Source organism: Muscardinus avellanarius (genome assembly GCF_963383645.1).
Source record: "Muscardinus avellanarius genome assembly, chromosome: 1".
Classification (NCBI taxonomy): domain Eukaryota; kingdom Metazoa; phylum Chordata; class Mammalia; order Rodentia; family Gliridae; genus Muscardinus; species Muscardinus avellanarius.
The window spans coordinates 31,589,804-31,608,349 of record NC_137786.1 but is presented as its reverse complement, the minus strand read 5'-3'; the positions used below and the strand labels follow the sequence as shown (position 1 = coordinate 31,608,349).

General features: G+C 35.1%; 1 protein-coding gene across 2 annotated transcripts in view; it reads left to right on the top strand.

The window, feature by feature from the left end:
- Positions 1–3,358: 3,358 nt before the first annotated feature.
- The window catches only part of LMBRD2 (LMBR1 domain containing 2), a gene marked incomplete at both ends in the record, with an annotated part of 37,111 nt that continues 21,923 nt past the window's right edge, over positions 3,359–18,546 (top strand). For both annotated transcript variants that reach the window (XM_080695407.1, XM_080695406.1), the window contains 6 exons: positions 3,359–3,532; positions 3,786–3,883; positions 5,120–5,215; positions 13,589–13,756; positions 15,558–15,768; positions 17,612–17,686. In XM_080695407.1, the coding sequence (XP_080551533.1) occupies positions 3,359–3,532; positions 3,786–3,883; positions 5,120–5,215; positions 13,589–13,756; positions 15,558–15,768; positions 17,612–17,686 (822 nt within the window). The remainder of the gene's footprint in view (positions 3,533–3,785; positions 3,884–5,119; positions 5,216–13,588; positions 13,757–15,557; positions 15,769–17,611; positions 17,687–18,546) is intronic.

The following is an 18,546-nucleotide window of genomic DNA, read 5'->3' as shown; positions in this document are numbered from 1 at the left end:
TTGTAGTAAGAAGGTCTGGATTGGAGATGAGACATGTAATTGGCAATTTAGGCTTTGTATCCAGGATGCCTTCATGTAAACTCCAGATTTGCTATTTACTGGCTGTGGGAACTTGGACAAATTACCCACTCTGTGCCATTTTCTTCTTTATTAACCAAGGAGACTAGCAATCCTTTCTTAATAGATTGTTAGATCTAATTCATTGAAGCTTGGGAGTACAGACACAATGCTTGGAATATAGCAAACACATACTAAATGTTATCTATTTCTTTTTGAAAAATTACAATGTTATTAGAAAGAATTCTAAGGATTATTCTCTATCAAAATATATCATGTGATCTATATACATGGAATTGTGAGGATTAGTTAAAATTTTAGTTTTCTTTTTACCTACCTCTTTGATATCTTTCCCTTTCCTGCCTTGGAAAGAGGCCTCTGAGCTAGAGCCAAATGCCAGATGGCATCTTGTAAGGAAACAGGGATTTCTTTCCTATAACCATGAAGAGCTGAATTTTGCCAACAGACTGAATGAGCTCCAGAGAAGAATGCAAACCTACTAATACCTTGTGGGACCCTACTCAGAGAACTCAGTTGATCCATGCTATGCTTGAACTTCTGACTCACAGAAACTATAGGAAATTAATGGGCATTACTATAATCTACTAAATTTGTAAAACTTTGTTACAGCAGTGAGAGGAGACCAATACTCCAAATATAAAAGAGATGTAACCAAATATTTTATTTATTACTAGGAAAAATATTTATAATTTGTTTATCCACAACATTTTAAAGTGCTATGAATAAGATAAATTGAGAACCAAATTAAAAATTAATAACAGCAAGTTTTAACTGATTTTGTTGTTTCTCATGCCCATTATCTTACCACCTAACAATTATTTGTTGTTTTCTTAAATTTTACTGTTTTCGTATTCATTTTTACACATATTGAGTAAAATTATGGGTCTAACCTTTTAATTGCTACAAGGATATTCTATTATTCTTATATAATCTGACCAGACATTATTTATTTTATTTCAATAATTATCATTTGACTCTGATCTACAAATTTATTTAGCATTTCTTTGATATTTAATATTTAGACATTTTCCCTATGATTATTTTATTACTTACATTGGGCGATTTCAAGTAAATAAACACCTAAATAAAACCTTAAAGAACTTTTTAGACAACTGTGTTGCTCTCAAACTCATAACGAATTATTATTTTTTTTTTAATTTACAAGCTGGTCCTGAAAGGTGGTAACAAGTTTTTATGAACATAGTCTACCTTGAACTTTTGGCTAACTACTTAATCTATGATTGCTTTAATAATAAGATTTGGCCAGGCATAGTTGTGCACACTTGTAATCCCAGTACTTAAGAGGCTGAGAAAGAAGGATCACAGGTTTAAGGACAGCCTCAGCTACTTAGTAAGGCCCTCCACAACTTAGGACATGTTTCAAAATAAAGAATAAAAAATAGGGCTGGGGGTGTAGCTCAGAGGTAGAGTGCTCCTGGATTCAATCTCCAGGACCAAAGAAATAAAAATTAAAAATTAAAATAAGATTTGTCTTATTCTTGTAGTGGTATATATTTTTGCATAAGATGTGGACTTTGAAATTTTAAATATTAGTTTGAAATTTTAAGTAGCAGTTAGTTTGGGGTTTTAATAAGTATTTGTAAAATTAACTTACCATAATGACAGTTTTACATTGCCTTAGAAATAAGAAGAAATAGTGAAAATACTAAAGTATATGGTATTGTTTTGTATTTACTCAGTAAGTGTTTCTTAAGCACAACTATATGCCAGACACTACATTAGAGACTTAGGAGATAGACCTGAAAAAATAGCTAAGTTGCTGTCTTGAAGTCTCAGGAGGTAGAGGTGCATGGAGACAGTTAATAAAGAATATGTATTTTATCAGGTGGGTAAGTGCATTAAAATATTGCAGTATAAGAGGATCAAAAGTGATGAAAGGAGTTCAAATTTATGTACTTAAGAAAAATTGAGACATTAGAGATTGAAATGTACAGATGAATGAATGGAAAGAAACTTCAACAACATAAATAGTGAAGGAAATAGTTCATTAAATATGATTATGTTTGTAATATTTCATGTAGAGCTATTTCCTACATAAATTGAAACTTACCCTATCAAAGTACTTAAATGCTCAAATGTTCATTTTTTTATAACTAATGCTAGCTGAATATGTTTGTTGTTTTGAACAATTTAAAATATTTTATGGATTCTACCTTATTTTGTGGGGTTATATCATGGTCTTTATTCTCATGTTAAGACATTAATCAAGTTTTAATCCATAGACAAATACAAATGCCTACGGCTATTTATAAAGGTGAAAATTATATATTGCCTTCAATCACTAAAGGTAAATTATTTTATTTAGAAGTAGAAAGATTTCAAATAAACCATTTGGTGATGTGTGTATCACCAGCAGCTATAATTAAAATATTTTCAGCTGTGTGATTTATTCAATAATCATTGATAAATTTTTACATATAAAATAGGTAAAGTGGTTTTCTTAAGGATAAGATTTATGTAGATAAATGTTAAGTAACAAACCACAAGTTACATTGTTTTAAAATTTTTCATATCTAGTATTAAGAATTTCTTAATTTGTAATATTTTAAGAATGATAATGATTTTTGTTAAAATGACATATTCCTGAAGATAAAATGTATGTGAAGATATTTTTTTTTCCCATACTGGGGCTGGAACCCAGGTGCATTCTACCTTTGAGTACACTTTCAACTCTATTTTTATTCTTTATTTTGAAACAGGTTCTTACTGAGTTGCAAAGGGCCTCACTAAGTAGCTGAGGCTGGCCACGAACAACAATCCTCCTATCTCAGCCTCCCAAATGCTGGGATTACAAGCTTGTGCCACCATGCTTAGTTAGTATGTGAATTTTTTTATATACACTTCAAAATAAAATATAAAGACTTGAGATTAGCAATTATCCTTCCCATTTTATTTTTAGTCCAATATAAAGCATGGCAGAGCCAGGCATGGTGGTGCACACTTGTACTCCCAGTACTTGGAAGGCTAGGGGAGGGTTGAAGGTTCCTGGCCAACTTCAGCAACTTAATGAGCTACTTTTTAAAAATAAAAATTAAAAATATCTGAGGGTGTAGCTCAGAGGTAGAATGCCCCCGGGGTTCAATTCCCAGCACCAAAAAAAGTTTTCCAAAAAAGTTTATGATTACATTAATAAAAATTTGAAAATCCTTGAGTGGTCATTTCTTGTATTAATGCTATATTTTTATTTTTTGTATTTTTCAGTGAACAGATATGATCCAGTACATGAATAACTTTGGTTAGTCAGAGTGGACATTCAATAATGAGTGGTGCAGCTTTGGGACTCGAGATTGTGTTTGTCTTTTTTCTGGCATTATTCCTCCTTCATCGATACGGAGACTTTAAGAAACAGCATAGACTTGTAATTATTGGAACACTGCTCGCTTGGTATCTCTGCTTTCTTATTGTCTTCATACTGCCTCTGGATGTTAGTACGGTAAGAGGCGAAACGGATTCTCACAATTTCAAAAGCTACTGTAATTATGTACTTTGGCTGGAATATATTAAGGCAGCTAAATTATATAAAGTTATACTTATATTTTAAATTTAAATATTATTTTAGGAATTGATCATTAAACAGCATAGCCAGGAAGGTAAATTTAGGTAGGTAGATTTATAACCTCTAATATCCCTTAAATACTTGCTAATTTTTTGATTCTCTTGTTTAAATTATGCATTTATTACTTTAGACAATATACAATCGATGCAGGCATGCTGCTGCCAATTCAAGCCCTCCTGAGAATAACAACAATACAGGATTGCATGCAGTCGCTACCCCAGTTCCACGGTATTTATTTATTTTTTTTAAATCATAATGTTTAGGGAGAAAACTATTTAAAAATTGTCATCAGATTTTACTGTCCAGATTATGTATTTATAAAAGTTATCCTCATTTTCTAGTGATCTTCCCACTTTCCTCCTTTCCTAATAATCTTTTTATTATGTTGCATTCTATTTATATCTAAACTGTAAATATTTATTATTGCACAGGTCTTTTAGTAGATGGTAGTGAGAAACTTAAGTTTTATTTTTTAGTCTGGTTCTTCTCATTATTAATTATGTGATTTTTCAAAACCCATTTCCTCTGAATGCATCTCATATCTATAAAATGGAGCATGAACACTCCCAAATTTTGGCAACATAAATATATAAGTAAAGGAGCACTTATTTTTTTTCTAATTTACAAACTTGTTATAAGGAATAAGGTTATTCTGTATGTAGAATGTTCTTTTTATATCACACATCTTAAAACATTATATTTTTACCTGAATGAATAAAATTCACATTGTCAAAAGGTTACATTAGATTCCTATTTCTAAGAAAAAAAATCTGTTTAGCATAAGGATTTTTACCAATGCTTTAGTATTTGCATGTCTCTTTATATAGCTTTTGAAAAATAATATAACTTGAATAAAAGCAAATTTAAAATGTAGGTATTTCTCCTTTTTGAAGCACTGTTTAAAACTGAATAGAGATCAGTAATTATAAGGAGTCCTTCAATTAAAGAGTATCCTCACAGTCTAAGAGGACTGTTTAATGGAAGAGAAGACTCTAGTTGGGCGTGGTGGCATGCACTTGTAATCCCAGTGTTGGGGAGGCTGACGCAGGAGGAGTGCAGGTTCCAGGCCAGTCTCAGCAAATAGTAAGATCCCCATCAACCTAGAGAGACCCTGATTCAAAATAAAAATAAACTAGGGCTAATCATTGGAGATTTGATTTCAATAAACATTTACTTTCATAGACTGCATTATTAGTCTATTATGTGAACATTATGTTCTTTTTACCCAATAACTAAAAATATACTGAAAAATGAAAACCTAATGGCATTCTTTTTAGAACAAACTGTTTTGTTCCCTCTATGTGTGTATTTTTTTTTGTTTGACAGTGAGTTTGAATTTTCTATGAAATTTTATGAGTCAGTAATTATTGATCTGATGTAAATGAACTGTGCTCTTCATAAATTAATTTTATAATTTATTTAAATAATTTTATGATTAATTGGTCTTAAATTGTTATTAAACAGCCAACATCCATGTTTCAAACCATGGAGTTACATTCCTGATGGAATCATGCCAATTTTCTGGAGGGTAGTTTATTGGACATCACAATTTTTAACATGGTAAGTGTCAGTGAAGGATAACATTTAAAAATTTTTGGCTAAAGTTAAAAAAAATGTGATTATTTCTCAGTGAACCTTTATACTTTGAAATTTTTTTTCCTTTATTTGGTATTCTTTTTCTGGTGGCTGAAGTCCCTCCCATATTACAGAAAGAAAGAAAGAAAAGGAAAAAATAAACGAAAAATAGAGAATGGAAAAAAAAGGTTTTCTCGTTACTCTTTCCCTCTACATATTGCCTTCTCTCTTGACCTTCAGTTCAGTCTTTTTCTAGCCTTTGTTTAGTATGTTAAACTGTTCTTGCTAAGGTCACCATTATTCTCTGGTTCTCTTTCTTCCTGTTTAGACCAACCTTCTAAATTTTCTTCATTGAAATTGCCTTAATTTCTTTGGCCCATTTTCCAAATGTCAGCCTACCCTAGTGTGTAATGTTTGGTCATCTTGTCCAACTCTTCCTGTACAGCTTTTAATTGTAGCTATGGTTTTATGCATCCCAAATCTTTCTTTTTCCCTATTATGACTCTGGTTTTTTTTTGCTGTGCTCCATACTCAGTTACCCACTGTGTAATGAACATCTTTAGATATCCTGAAGGTAGCTGAGCTCTCAAATTGGAGATAATGAACATTACAAGAGAGAAATCATACGGCAGAGTAGAGTAGTGCCCTTGTAAATTTGTGTTTACTAAACCTCAAGTGAGCCCTCAACACTGCCAGGCTTCCCTCTTTTGTTAAATTAATCTGCTTGCTCTCCATTCTGTATATCAAATATTTCCAGTTACTCCAAACTTCTGTCCTCTCTGTGGCTCTCTTTACTACCCCCATCGCCTTCAATGTTAGCATATGACTTTACTTTCCACCTTACTGGGAAAAAAGAAGTCGTCAGATGGCATTTCTTTCAGCATCATGCCAACAAACCTGAATACCCACCTACCCTTTCTTCCCTTTATTCCAAGGACAAAGGAGTCATCCTACTTAAGCTAATCCCTCTTTCTGAAATATGGACCTATCACTTTCAGCTCTTTTTACCTACATATAGCCTCCACTTTTGACAAAGTAATTCTCTCATCCTTTAAAACAAATAAAAAAGTCACTTACCTCATCCCTTTCCCATATCCAGTCATTGATCTCATCACAACAAAAAGGTTTTGGAGACTTTTTAAAAATGTTAAGTATAATCCTACTGAAAAATACACAGATTATGTTTAGCTTTTTTTTTTTTTTAATTGGTGCACTGTATTCATACATCATAGTGGGATACATACTTTTGTAGACATACATGCACACATTGCCCAGTCAGCCCCCACCCGATCCCCACCCCATTCTCTCCCTATCCCTCCCTCCCATGCTTGGCTTAGTGATTGACATCTAGTATTATAGCAATTTATCAAAAATTAAAAATGATAATCTCACATAACAGTTTCATTTGTCTGATACCAAGCTTTTGATGACTTAAAGATAACATTTCAATATTTCTTTTTGCTTTCTTTCTTACCAGAGAATCTATTTTTTCTATTTTTTAGGTGAAACTATCATATATTTATATATTTATTTTTCAGAAAAAAAAATCTATCCTAATATGGAATATGGACTCTAGGTACCCACAACGATCTTGAAAAAGAACAAAGCTAGAAGATGTATATTTTCTGATTTCAAACCATATAAAGCTACAATAATTGAAACAGTGTAGTACTATTCTAAAGGCAGATATATAAACCATTGGAGTTAAATAAAAGCCTAGAGCTAAATTCTTCCATATATTGTCAAGTTATTTTTGACAAGGTTTCCATGAACATTTGGTGGTGGGAATAATAATCTTTTAACTAAATATTGTTGAAAAATAATAATTACATGGAAAAGAATAAAATTGGACCCTTACCTAATCCCATATACAAATATTAACTCAAAATAGATAAAAGACCTAAATATAAATCTTAAGACTATAAACTTTTAGGAGAAAATCTGGGTCATAAAACCTCACAACATTGAAATTGGCAGTGATTTCTTGGTTATGATTTCCATGGCACAGGCAACAGAAGAGTATACAAACTCCCTAAAAAATAAAAAACATATTGTATATCCAAAGACAATGTAAACAGAGTTAACAGTTACTAATAGAATGGGATAAAATATTTCCAAATGCTATATCTGAAGGTATATTAATGTTCCAACTAGAAATCCTAAAAATTAACAACAATAATGGCAAACAATACCCTTTATAGATAGGTAAAAGACTAACATAAATAATGAATCTCCACAGATAACCAATCTTAGTTGTCTGTTGGATGGAAAATCTTGTTTCTCTAGTTCTGATGTGTGTTACCTATTTCTTCTTTGTAGTTAATGTCTTTGAGTATTTTCTCTAGTGCTGGTTTTGAAGACATAAATTCCTTCAGTTTCTGTTTGTCATGGAACCTTCTTATTTCTCCATCTAATTTGATAGAAAGTTTTGCTGGGTAGGAAATTTTTGGCTGGAAGTTGTTTTCTTTCAGAATTGGGAATATGTTACTCCAAGCCCTTCTGGCTCTCATAACTTGGTTTGGGAAGTCTGGAGTGATTCTAATTGGTTTGCCTCTGAATGTCACTTGGCCCTTTGCTTTTGTTGCCTTTAAGATTCTCTGCTTGGCTTCCACATTGGTCATTTTGACAATTATGTGGCGTGGGGATCCTCTTCTCCGATCCTGTCTAAAGGGAGTTCTATACGTTTCCTGGACCTGCGTATCGACCTCTTGCTCTATGTCTGGAAAATTTTCTGCTATTACTTCCTTGAAGAGATTGTTGATCCCTTTGGTTTCCCTTTCTTTTCCCTCCTCTATTCCAATTATTCTTAGGTTAGCTCTCTTAAAATGGGCCCATATTTTTTCAATATCAGATTCCTGCTGTCGGATATTTTTTCCTAGATTAGAAACTATGCGTTCATTTTTGGAATGATCATCTTCTAAGAGCGAGATTCTGCTCTCCATGTGGTCTAATCGGTTGTTTGTGCTTTGAATTGAGGCCTTTACTTCACTAATTGCATCTTTTATCTCTTTTTGGCTCTCTCTGAGTTCTTTTCGAAGCACCTCTATTATTTCTACAGTTATTTTCCTGATTTGATCTTCTAGAAATCTCTGATTTTCTGTTTTATCGGGTTCTGATGTTGTGGGGTTGTGAGCATTCATTGCTCCAGTATTATTCCTCTTTCCCATGATTTCGGAAGTTTGTGCCTTCTCTGGGTTCTTCCCTTGGGTCACTATGACTTCACTTAAGGTGCTCTGGATCTCGAGTCTGTAGTATCTCAGACCCCACTACTCCTTTACTGGGTTGTATCACAGAGTCTCTGACCCAGAGAGTCGATAGAGGCTGCTTTAGACTGTGGGGGGTGCCAGGTTGCACGTTCTCCTATGGTGTGATATCACTGCCACCGCCCCTCTCCCACTGGGTCAAGTCCCAGTGAGTACAGTACTGGGATTTCTCCTCTGTGGCCCACAATTTGACTCACTGTTCTTGAGTACGCAGATGTAGCTGTACTGAATTCGGTGAATTCGGTGCTGTTGCCGCCTGTGGCAATATGGCGCCACTGCTACGCCCTTGGCTATGGGGCTGGCGTTTTTTTTTTCTTGGTTTTGATTTCCACTCTGAATCCCTGCAGCGTGTGCTGAGCTCAGCCACTGGGAGCTTTAGATGCCCTCTGCGCCGAGAAATCCCGCCTGGCTGTTCCGCAGCGGCTCCCCTCGGCTTGCTGTGGCCGTCCCGTGAATTCGCCAGTGCCGCCAGCAGTATGGCGCTGCTGCCGCATCCTCGGGCGTGAAGCCGCGTCCTTGGGCGTGAGGATCTCCTCTGTGGCTCTGTTCTCAGTCCTCTTTCTCTCTGGAGCCTGGTGATTTTTTTGTTTCTCTGGTGATGTTGTTTTCTGGCTTTGAAAGGCGCTGATTTTGTGGTAATGGAGATTTGTTGTTAGCGGGGCTCTTAAGCCCCGCTTCTCGGTCGCCATCTTCCTGGAAGTCTCTATGTTTAGCCTTACTTTTTTAAAAGTGAACCCAGACTTCCGGGAAGATGGCGACCGAGAAAAGCGGGGCTTAAGAGCCCTGCTAACAACCAATCTCCATTACCACAAAATCAGCGCCTTTCATAGCCAGAAAACACCATCACCAGAGAAACAAAAAAATCACCAGGCTCCAGAGAGAAAGTGGACTGAGAACAGAGCTCAGAGCCACAGAGGAGATACACCGGCCTCACGCCCGAGGATGCGGCAGCGGCGCTTTACTACCGGCGGCAGCGGCGAGTTCACCGGATGGCTACTGCAAGCCGAAGTGAGCCACTGCGGAACAGCCAGGCGGGATTTCTCGGTGCAGGGAGCATCTAAAGCTCCCAGTGGCTGAGCTCAGCACACGCTGCAGGGATTCAGAGTGGAACTCAAAACCAAGAAGAAATACGCCAGCCTCATGGCCGAGGGCGTAGCAGCGGCGCCATATTGCCACAGGCGGCAGCAGCAGTGAATTCACCGAGTCCAGTACAGCTACATCTGCGTACTCAAGAACAGTGAGTCAAATTGCGGGCCACAGAGGAGAAATCCCAGTACTGTATTCCCTGGGACTTGACCCAGTGAGGGAGGGGCGGTGGCAGAGATATCACACCATAGGAGAACGTGCAACCTGGCACCCCCCACAGTCTAAAGCAGCCTCTATCGACTCTCTGGGTCAGAGACTCTGTGATACAACCCAGTAAAGGAGTAGTGGTGACTGAGATACCACAGACTCGAGATCCAGAGCACCTTAAGTGAAGTCATAGTGACCCAAGGGAAGAACCCAGAGAAGGCACAAACTTCCGAAATCATGGGAAAGAGGAATAATACTGGAGCAATAAATGCCCACAACCCCACAGCATCAGAACCCGATAAAACAGAAAATCAGAGAGTTCTAGAAGATCAAATCAGGAAAAAAACTGTAGAAATAATAAAGGTGCTTCAAAAAGAATTCAGAGTGAGCCAAAAAGAGATAAAGGATGCAATTAATGAAGTAAAGGCCTCAATTCAAAGCACAAACAACCGATTAGAACACATGGAGAACAGAATCTCGCTCTTAGAAGATGATCATTCCAAAAATGAACGCATAGTTTCTAATCTAGGAAAAAATATCCGAAAGCAGGAATCTGACATTGAAGAAATATGGGCCCATTTTAAGAGAGCTAACCTAAGAATAATTGGAATAGAGGAGGGAAAAGAAAGGGAAACCAAAGGGATCAACAATCTCTTCAAGGAAGTAATAGCAGAAAATTTTCCAAACATAGAGCAAGAGGTTGATACACAGGTCCGGGAAACTTATAGAACTCCCTTTAGATAGGATCAGAGAAGAGGATCCCCACGCCACATAATTGTCAAAATGACCAATGTGGAAGCCAAGCAGAGAATCTTAAAGGCAACAAAAACAAAGGGCCAAGTGACATTCAGAGGCAAACCAATTAGAATCACTCCAGACTTCCCAAACCAAGTCATGAGAGCCAGAAGGGCTTGGAGTAACATATTCCAAACTCTGAAAGAAAACAACTTCCAGCCAAAAATATCCTACCCAGCAAAACTTTCTATCAAATTAGATGGAGAAATAAGAAGCTTCCATGACAAACAGAAACTGAAGGAATTTATGTCTTCAAAACCAGCGCTAGAGAAAATACTCAAAGAGATTAACTACAAAGAAGAAATAGGTAACACACACCAGAACCAGAGAAACAAGATTTTCCATCCAACAGACAACTAAGATTGGTTATCTGTGGAGATTCATTATTTATGTTAGTCTTTTACCTATCTATAAAGGGTATTGTTTGCCTTTATTGTTGTTAATTTTTAGGATTTCCAGTTGGAATATTAATATACCTTCAGATATAGCATTTGGAAATATTTTATCCCATTCTATTAGTAACTGTTAACTCTGTTTACATTGTCTTTGGATATACAATTTTTTTTATTTTTTAGGGAGTTTGTATACTCTTCTGTTGCCTGTGCCATGGAAATCATATCCAAGAAATCACTGCCAATTTCAATGTTGTGAGGTTTTATGACCCAGATTTTCTCCTAAAAGTTTATAGTCTTAAGATTTATATTTAGTTCTTTTATCTATTTTGAGTTAATACTTGTATGTGGGATTAGGTAAGGGTCCAATTTTATTCTTTTCCATGTAATTATTATTTTTCAACAATATTTAGTTAAAAGATTATTATTTCCACCACCAAATGTTTGTGGAAACCTTGTCAAAAATAACTTGACAATATATGGAAGAATTTAGCTCTAGGCTTGTATTTAACTCCAATGGTTTATATATCTGCCTTTAGAATAGTACTACACTGTTTCAATTATTGTAGCTTTATATGGTTTGAAATCAGAAAATATATATCTTCTAGCTTTGTTCTTTTTCAAGATCGTTTTGGGTATATAGAATCCATATTCCTTATTAGGATAGATTTTTTTTTCTGAAAAATAAATATATAAATATATGATAGTTTCACCTAAAAAAATATATATATATTCTCTGGTAAGAAAGAAAGCAAAAAGAAATATTGAAACGTTATATTTAAGTCATTAAAAGCTTGGTACCAGACAAATGAAACTGTTATGTGAGATTATCAATGTTAATATTGGATAAATTGCTATAATACTAGATGTCAACTACTAAGCCAAGCATGGGAAGGAGGGATTGGGAGGGAACGGGGTGGGGATCAGGTAGGGGCTAACTGGGCGATATGTGCATGTATGTCTATAAAAGTATTTTCTTTATACCACTGTGATGTATGAATACATTGCACCAATAAAAAATAAATTATAAAATAAAATTAAATTAAATTAAAAAATAAAAAAGTATAAAATAGGTCTGGGAGTGTAGCCCGGAGGTAGAAGGGTTTCCGGGAACCCCAGTACCACCAAAAAAGAAAAAAAAAAAAAAGTGAACACACCCATGCACCAGCACCAGATCCTTCTCTACCCTACTGGGACTATTCAAGGGGGCAGGAGTATCCTTGGGTATGGTTAGGGGATATTAAATAATGGGGTGGTGGAGGTGCTCAGAGGGGTACTGAGTAATATTTTTTTCTGAAAAGGGAGTGTTAAACCAATAAGTTTGGGGATCTTTGAATTATAGGATATTACCAATGCCTCCAGAAGCCCCCCTCATGCTCCGCTGTTATCCTTCAACCACAAGGGTAACCATGACTCAGACTTCCAGCACTATAGATTAGTTTTTCCTGTTTGTGAACTTTATAAACACAAAGTTTTATGATACGAACATTTTCATCTCATTTTTGCTCACTTATTTGGGAAATTCATCTATATTGTGCTACGTGTGTCAGCATTGTTCCTTTGCGTATTTATAAAATATTCCATTTTATCTATATACTACCTAACCAGGCTTCTTATATGAACTGTCTACATTTGGTGTCTCCATTAATTCATTCACTTATTCCTCTGTACATACTACCATTTTGTTTCTATACTCACATCTTTGCTTACACATAGAGGTCTTTCATTTACCTGAACTCTTGACAGAACTTGATTCTGTTGTTTTTTCTCTCCACTTTCAATTACTTCCTCGTCCCGATTTGCTTCATATACTCCTTGCTTTGCTTCTTTACCCCTGTACTGTTCTGTTTCAGTCCGGTTGACTGGTTTCACCTCCTCCAATTTCTCTGCTTCTCCCTTAAAAGTTGACATTTCTCATAAGTCATTCTAAGTTCTTTCCTTCTCAATTTCAACATACCCTTCAGATTTCATCTACTGATGTTATTTTAGTTACCAATGATAAGATGATAACTCTGGAATCAATGTTTCTAGTCCTCTTTTCTGAACACTTATAGCCATCTTCTTCCTCCTCTTGCAGCCCTCTTTGATGTTTCCTAGGTACCTCACAGTAGGTTGACAGCCAGTCTTCTCCCCGTCTGCTTCCAATCACTACTACCTTTACCTTCCCAAATTATTTTAGTTTTGTTCTCTTCAATCCCTTCGCTCTGTGGAAGCTTCAGAAAACTAAAATTTAATTATGTCTCTTCTCTGTTAAAGAAAATGTTCTCTTATTATTCTTTGGATGCAGTCCAAACTCTTCATAAAGGCTCTAATGGCTTATTTTTAGACTTATCTGAAGTTAGGCTGTTATACTATCCCTTAGTCTCTATGACCCTTTTTGCTTCCAAGAAGGTACCTTGCTTTCTCTTGCCTTAAAGTCTTTGCTTTCCACCAAATTTAACATTATAAAAATATTCAGTGGTTTATTATGGTTTATTCATTATCAACAGGTATTTATTAATAATCATTTATTGTTAAGGAGAAATATACATTCAAATTTAAATTTATATGGTTCTGGTATTTTGAGATTATACAGACATATAATTGTTTTAATTATGTTTCTTCAATCCATCTAGGATTCTGTTACCTTTTATGCAGTCATATGCAAGATCTGGAGGGTTTTCAATTACAGGAAAGATAAAAACTGCATTGATTGAGAATGCAATCTACTACGGCACCTATTTGTTGATTTTTGGAGCATTTTTAATTTATGTAGCTGTGAACCCACGTTTACACTTAGAATGGTAAGAAAAATCGTCTTCTTAACATTGGTTCCATGTATTCTTGTACTTTTTTTTTTTAGTACTGGAGGTTGAAACCAGGGGCATCCTACCCCTAAACTACTCCTCCTCAACCCCCAGCCCTATTTTATTTTGATTTTGAAACAGGGTCTTGCTAGGTTGATGAGAGTCTCACTACTTGGTGAGACTGTCCTAGAAACTGGGATCATCCTTTTTCTGTCTCTCAAGTACTGGGATTACAGTGTGTCCTATCACATCTGGCTGTAATCTTGTACTTTTTGAAATTAATTTTTTTCTACCATATACAGGTAAATGGACATTTCATTAAGAAATATACCAAATTATATGCTTTGTTGATTCCCTGATATTGTCAAGAAAGAAAATGTGGAATAACATCTCTAAATGCAACTATTAGGAGATGGATCGATGCTTTGACTAATTGGTATAAATTAAAAGTAATAACATTTTAGCCAGATGTGATGATGCATGGCTATAATCTCAGAACTTGGGAGGCTGAGACAGGATGATCACAGGTTTGAAATAAACTCAGTAGTAGTGAGAGTCTCAGCAACCTAGTGAAAGCCAGTTTCAAGATAAAAAATAAAAAGGGCTGGGGGTATAGCTCAGAGATAGAATGCCCCTGAGTTTAATCCCCAGTAACACACACACACACACACACACACACACACACACACGGTAATAACATTTTTACATAGGATTTCAAATTTTGTAAATGAACAAATATTTGGTTTTCTTTTTCACCAGAACTTGAGAATATTTTTGCCTTTTTTTATTATAGTTTGCAGTCATATTTGTCCTTGATATAATTTAGGTTGATTAATTAATTAATTAATGGTACTGGGGATTGAACCTAGGGGCATTCTACCTCCAAGCTACACCTCCAGTTCTATTTTTTATTCTTTATTTTGAAACAGGGTTTCACTGAGTTGCAGAGAGCCTCACTAAGTAGCTGAGGTTGGCTGAAAACCTACAATCCTCCTTTCTCAGTTTACCAAGTACTGGGATTACAAGGGTGTGCCAAAACACCTGGCCAGATTTAGATATTTAAATTAAATTAAAATAAAATAAAAGATATTTAAATAAAATTGCACTTATGATCTGTAATGTATTTAAAGTGCTAGGTCTGAAAATTTAGGAATAAAGTGATTTTGATAGATCTCACTATTATATTTCTGAGATTTGTGTAAGTCACCTTTTACACAAGTTAATTTAATTTTTCAGGCTTCTTTTGGTTAATATTTAATAAGAAGTAAAAAGTATATTTTCTTTGGGAAATACATATCTTTTTGTCATGAATTATTCAGAATTCTAATTCTCACTATAATAAAAGCAAGGCTTCTTATATTAAAGTCCAGTTTTTCAGTCACACACCATCTTTCCATTAAAATACACATTATCTGCTGTGACTGAAAAGAGTAGCTGAGGATTTTTTTTTTGTGTGTGTGTGGTACTGGGGTTCCTGGAAGCCCTTCTACCTCCGGGCTACATCCCAGACCTATTTTTATATTTTTTTTTATTTGGAAACAGGTTCTCTTAAGCCAGCGTGGCTGGCTGGCTTCGAACCTGCGCGATCCTTCTGTCTCTGTCTCCCAAGCGCGGGGATTACAAGCGTGTGCCACCACGCTCAGCATAGCTGAGGATTTAAATATCTATGGTTTTTTATATAAAATTCCACCCATCTTTTAGGGTAGTTTTCTGTAAAAGCATTTAGTATTAGTTTTAACTTACATATTTGTAGGTAAATACATTTATAATAGCTATGTGCTTGTTTTCTCTTTCTTAGGAACCAACTTCAGACAATTGGGATAGCTGCTGCCAATACATGGGGTCTGTTTCTTCTTGTGTTGTTGCTGGGGTATGGGTTGGTGGAAATTCCTCGGTCATACTGGAATGGAGCAAAAAGGGGCTATCTACTTATGAAGACTTATTTTAAGGCAGCCAAATTGATGACAGAGAAAGCAGATGCAGAAGAGAATTTAGAAGATGTTATGGAGGTAAGCATGTTTAAACCGTATGAAAGCAACAGCTATTAAGTTGTATGCATTTTGTCACTGTTAGGTTTGTTTTGCTTTTGTTATTAGCACATGGATGGATTTCAAAATACAAATTTGATGGTGTCTCATTCAGAATAACTTTTTAAAAAATTATGGTGCTAGAAATTGAACCCAGGACCTCACACATGCTAGGCAAACACTCTACCTCTGAGCTACATCCAAGCCTCACGATGACTTCTTATTGACAGTTTAGTCTCATGAGATGTCATCTCTCTCTCCTAACTAAAAAGATTCAGGGAACCTGTACAGTTGTGCCAGGTTATACCAGTTGTCTTGAGGTAACTTTTGGTAGTGCCCTTTTTTACTCTAAAAAATTTCTCAGATTAGAAAATAAGGTATATGGTGCTCTAAAGTAGTAGAAGTAAAAACAGTGATCAGAGGACACTTCGTTCTGAAAGTTTAACCTAAGTCAAGCCCAATAAGTCTGGAAAATTCTTTACAGAATAATTAGTATGGGAGTTTGTATCAAGAGGTTTTGTTTTCTATACATAATCTTAATAAAGCACTTCATATCATTCATTTATAAAATGTAGATAATTTGAACCAACTTCACCAGATTATTTAAAGTATAACTTGATGTACACAAAGTTTTGCAACAGTAAAAATTTTGCAATTTTCAATAATAACATTATGGATTTAGAAAAAGATTATTGTAGTCAATTTGAATTTTTTCTCTCAGAGAAAAATATTGCACTTTGGTGATATTAGACACCAACTTAAATCTTCATGTTGAGACTTCCTTCTTTTCTTCTCTTTTCTTCTTTTTTCTTTTCTTTTCTTTTTGCGGTACCAGGGATGGTACCCAGGGACATTCTACCTCTGAGCCACACTCCCAGTCCTATGTTTTAGACTTTTTAATTTTTTGAAACAAGGTCTCATTGAGTTGTGAAGGGCCTCACTAAGTAGCTGAGGCTGTCCACAAACTGATCCTCTGGTCTCTGCCTCCTGAATCCTGGGATTCCAAGAGTGCGCCACCACACCTGGCCAGGCCTTTCATTCATGTTACAATAAACTCTGAATTTTTTTCAATGTATGATTTCTATAATTGAAAAAAATTACACACATGTACCTTCTGTACTATTTATTTTTAATTTTTAATTGGTGAATTGCAGTCATATATCTTAATGGCGTACAAGATGGTAGATGCATACGTGCATCTTCTGTACTATTTAGTATGATATATGTAGGTTTAAAGTTAGAAGGATTTACAAAAACTTAGATAAGGAAAAATTTTCCATGTAAACAAGAAACCTCTCTTCATAATGAATGTTTTTAAAATAACAGCATGCTGGGCGTGGTGGTGCACGCTTGTAATCCTCGCATTTGGGAGACTGAGACAGGAGGATTGCACAGGTTCGAAGCCAGCCTCAGCTACTTAGTGAGGCTCTCAGCAACTTAGTGAGACCCTGTTTCCAAATAAAATGTAAATAGGTCTGGAAGTATAGCCCAGAGGTAGAAAGCCTCTGGGTTCCACCCTCAGTACCACCAGAAAAATAAATAAATAAATAAATAAATAATAAAATAAATAAAAATAGCAGCATGTCCATATATATAGCAGAAGAACTTTGTCTTGCCTTCTCTCCTCCCAAAAGCATGGTTTCTCAAGTATAGATTTCTTTGTCCACATATTTCAAGTAATCTGAAATTCTTTCTGCTTTTCTGAATATTAGGAAACATAAGCTTGAGGATAATATTTATTTATTATTTAAGAAGTACTTATTGTCTTCCTGCCTTGTGAAGTATCATATAGAACCAACCATTAGGTCTCTTCTTGTTTTTATAGGAAGTTCGTAAAGTGAATGAAAGCATTAAATATAACCACCCACTGAGAAAATGTGTTGATACAATACTTAAAAAGGTAATAATTTTCTTTTTTTGAGATATATAATTTCCTTTTGAAAAATATAATTATATAATATATAAAGTAATATTTTATGTAATAACAAAAGCATCAGAAATGTATGAAAAAGTCTATGGCTAGAGTCTCCCCAGTCCATTTTCTTGGACAAGCTAACCATAAACCAGTAGTAATTTGTACATGGAATTTTCTTTTGTTATTACACGCTTAACATTAACTACTGACAGTGTTTTCTATTGATATGTGAAAGTAGAGGTAATGTTAAATAAAGTAGAATAATTGCCATGACACAGTGATGGAAATAATCTTTTAAAATGCTGTCTTATATGAGCACTAAAGGCATATCACTTATAACAAACCATCACCAATAATCTCTTTCAGTTAGCTTCCCACATATCGTTATGAATTGTGAAGTAAATGACATTATGAAATATATAACCTAAGTATTTAATAAGAAGCCATACAGTTAAGGTTTGGATTTAATGGTATTGAATTATAGGTAATCATGGACTTCCAAAGATGATTCTTTGCCAAGTTACCCTATATTCTTTTATTCACCTACAAAATCACGGAAATATGGTCTTTTCCTATATTTTAAATCTCTTGTACTGATAATTAGCCAGTGTCCTCTGGCTGAAATGAGCATCATAGGAACAAATTCTCACCATTTTTCTTATATTGGCTACTTTTTGAAACCTATGTAGGGAATTAACTAACTTGCTCAAGTTCATATAGGTGATTAATGACCAGTAGTATGACAGATACTCTAAATCATATATGTGCTTCTCTGTACTAAGCCTTTCAAAAATTCAGCTGTTTCAATTTGTCCTAATTCTTCATTATGATTTAACTAGAAAAGT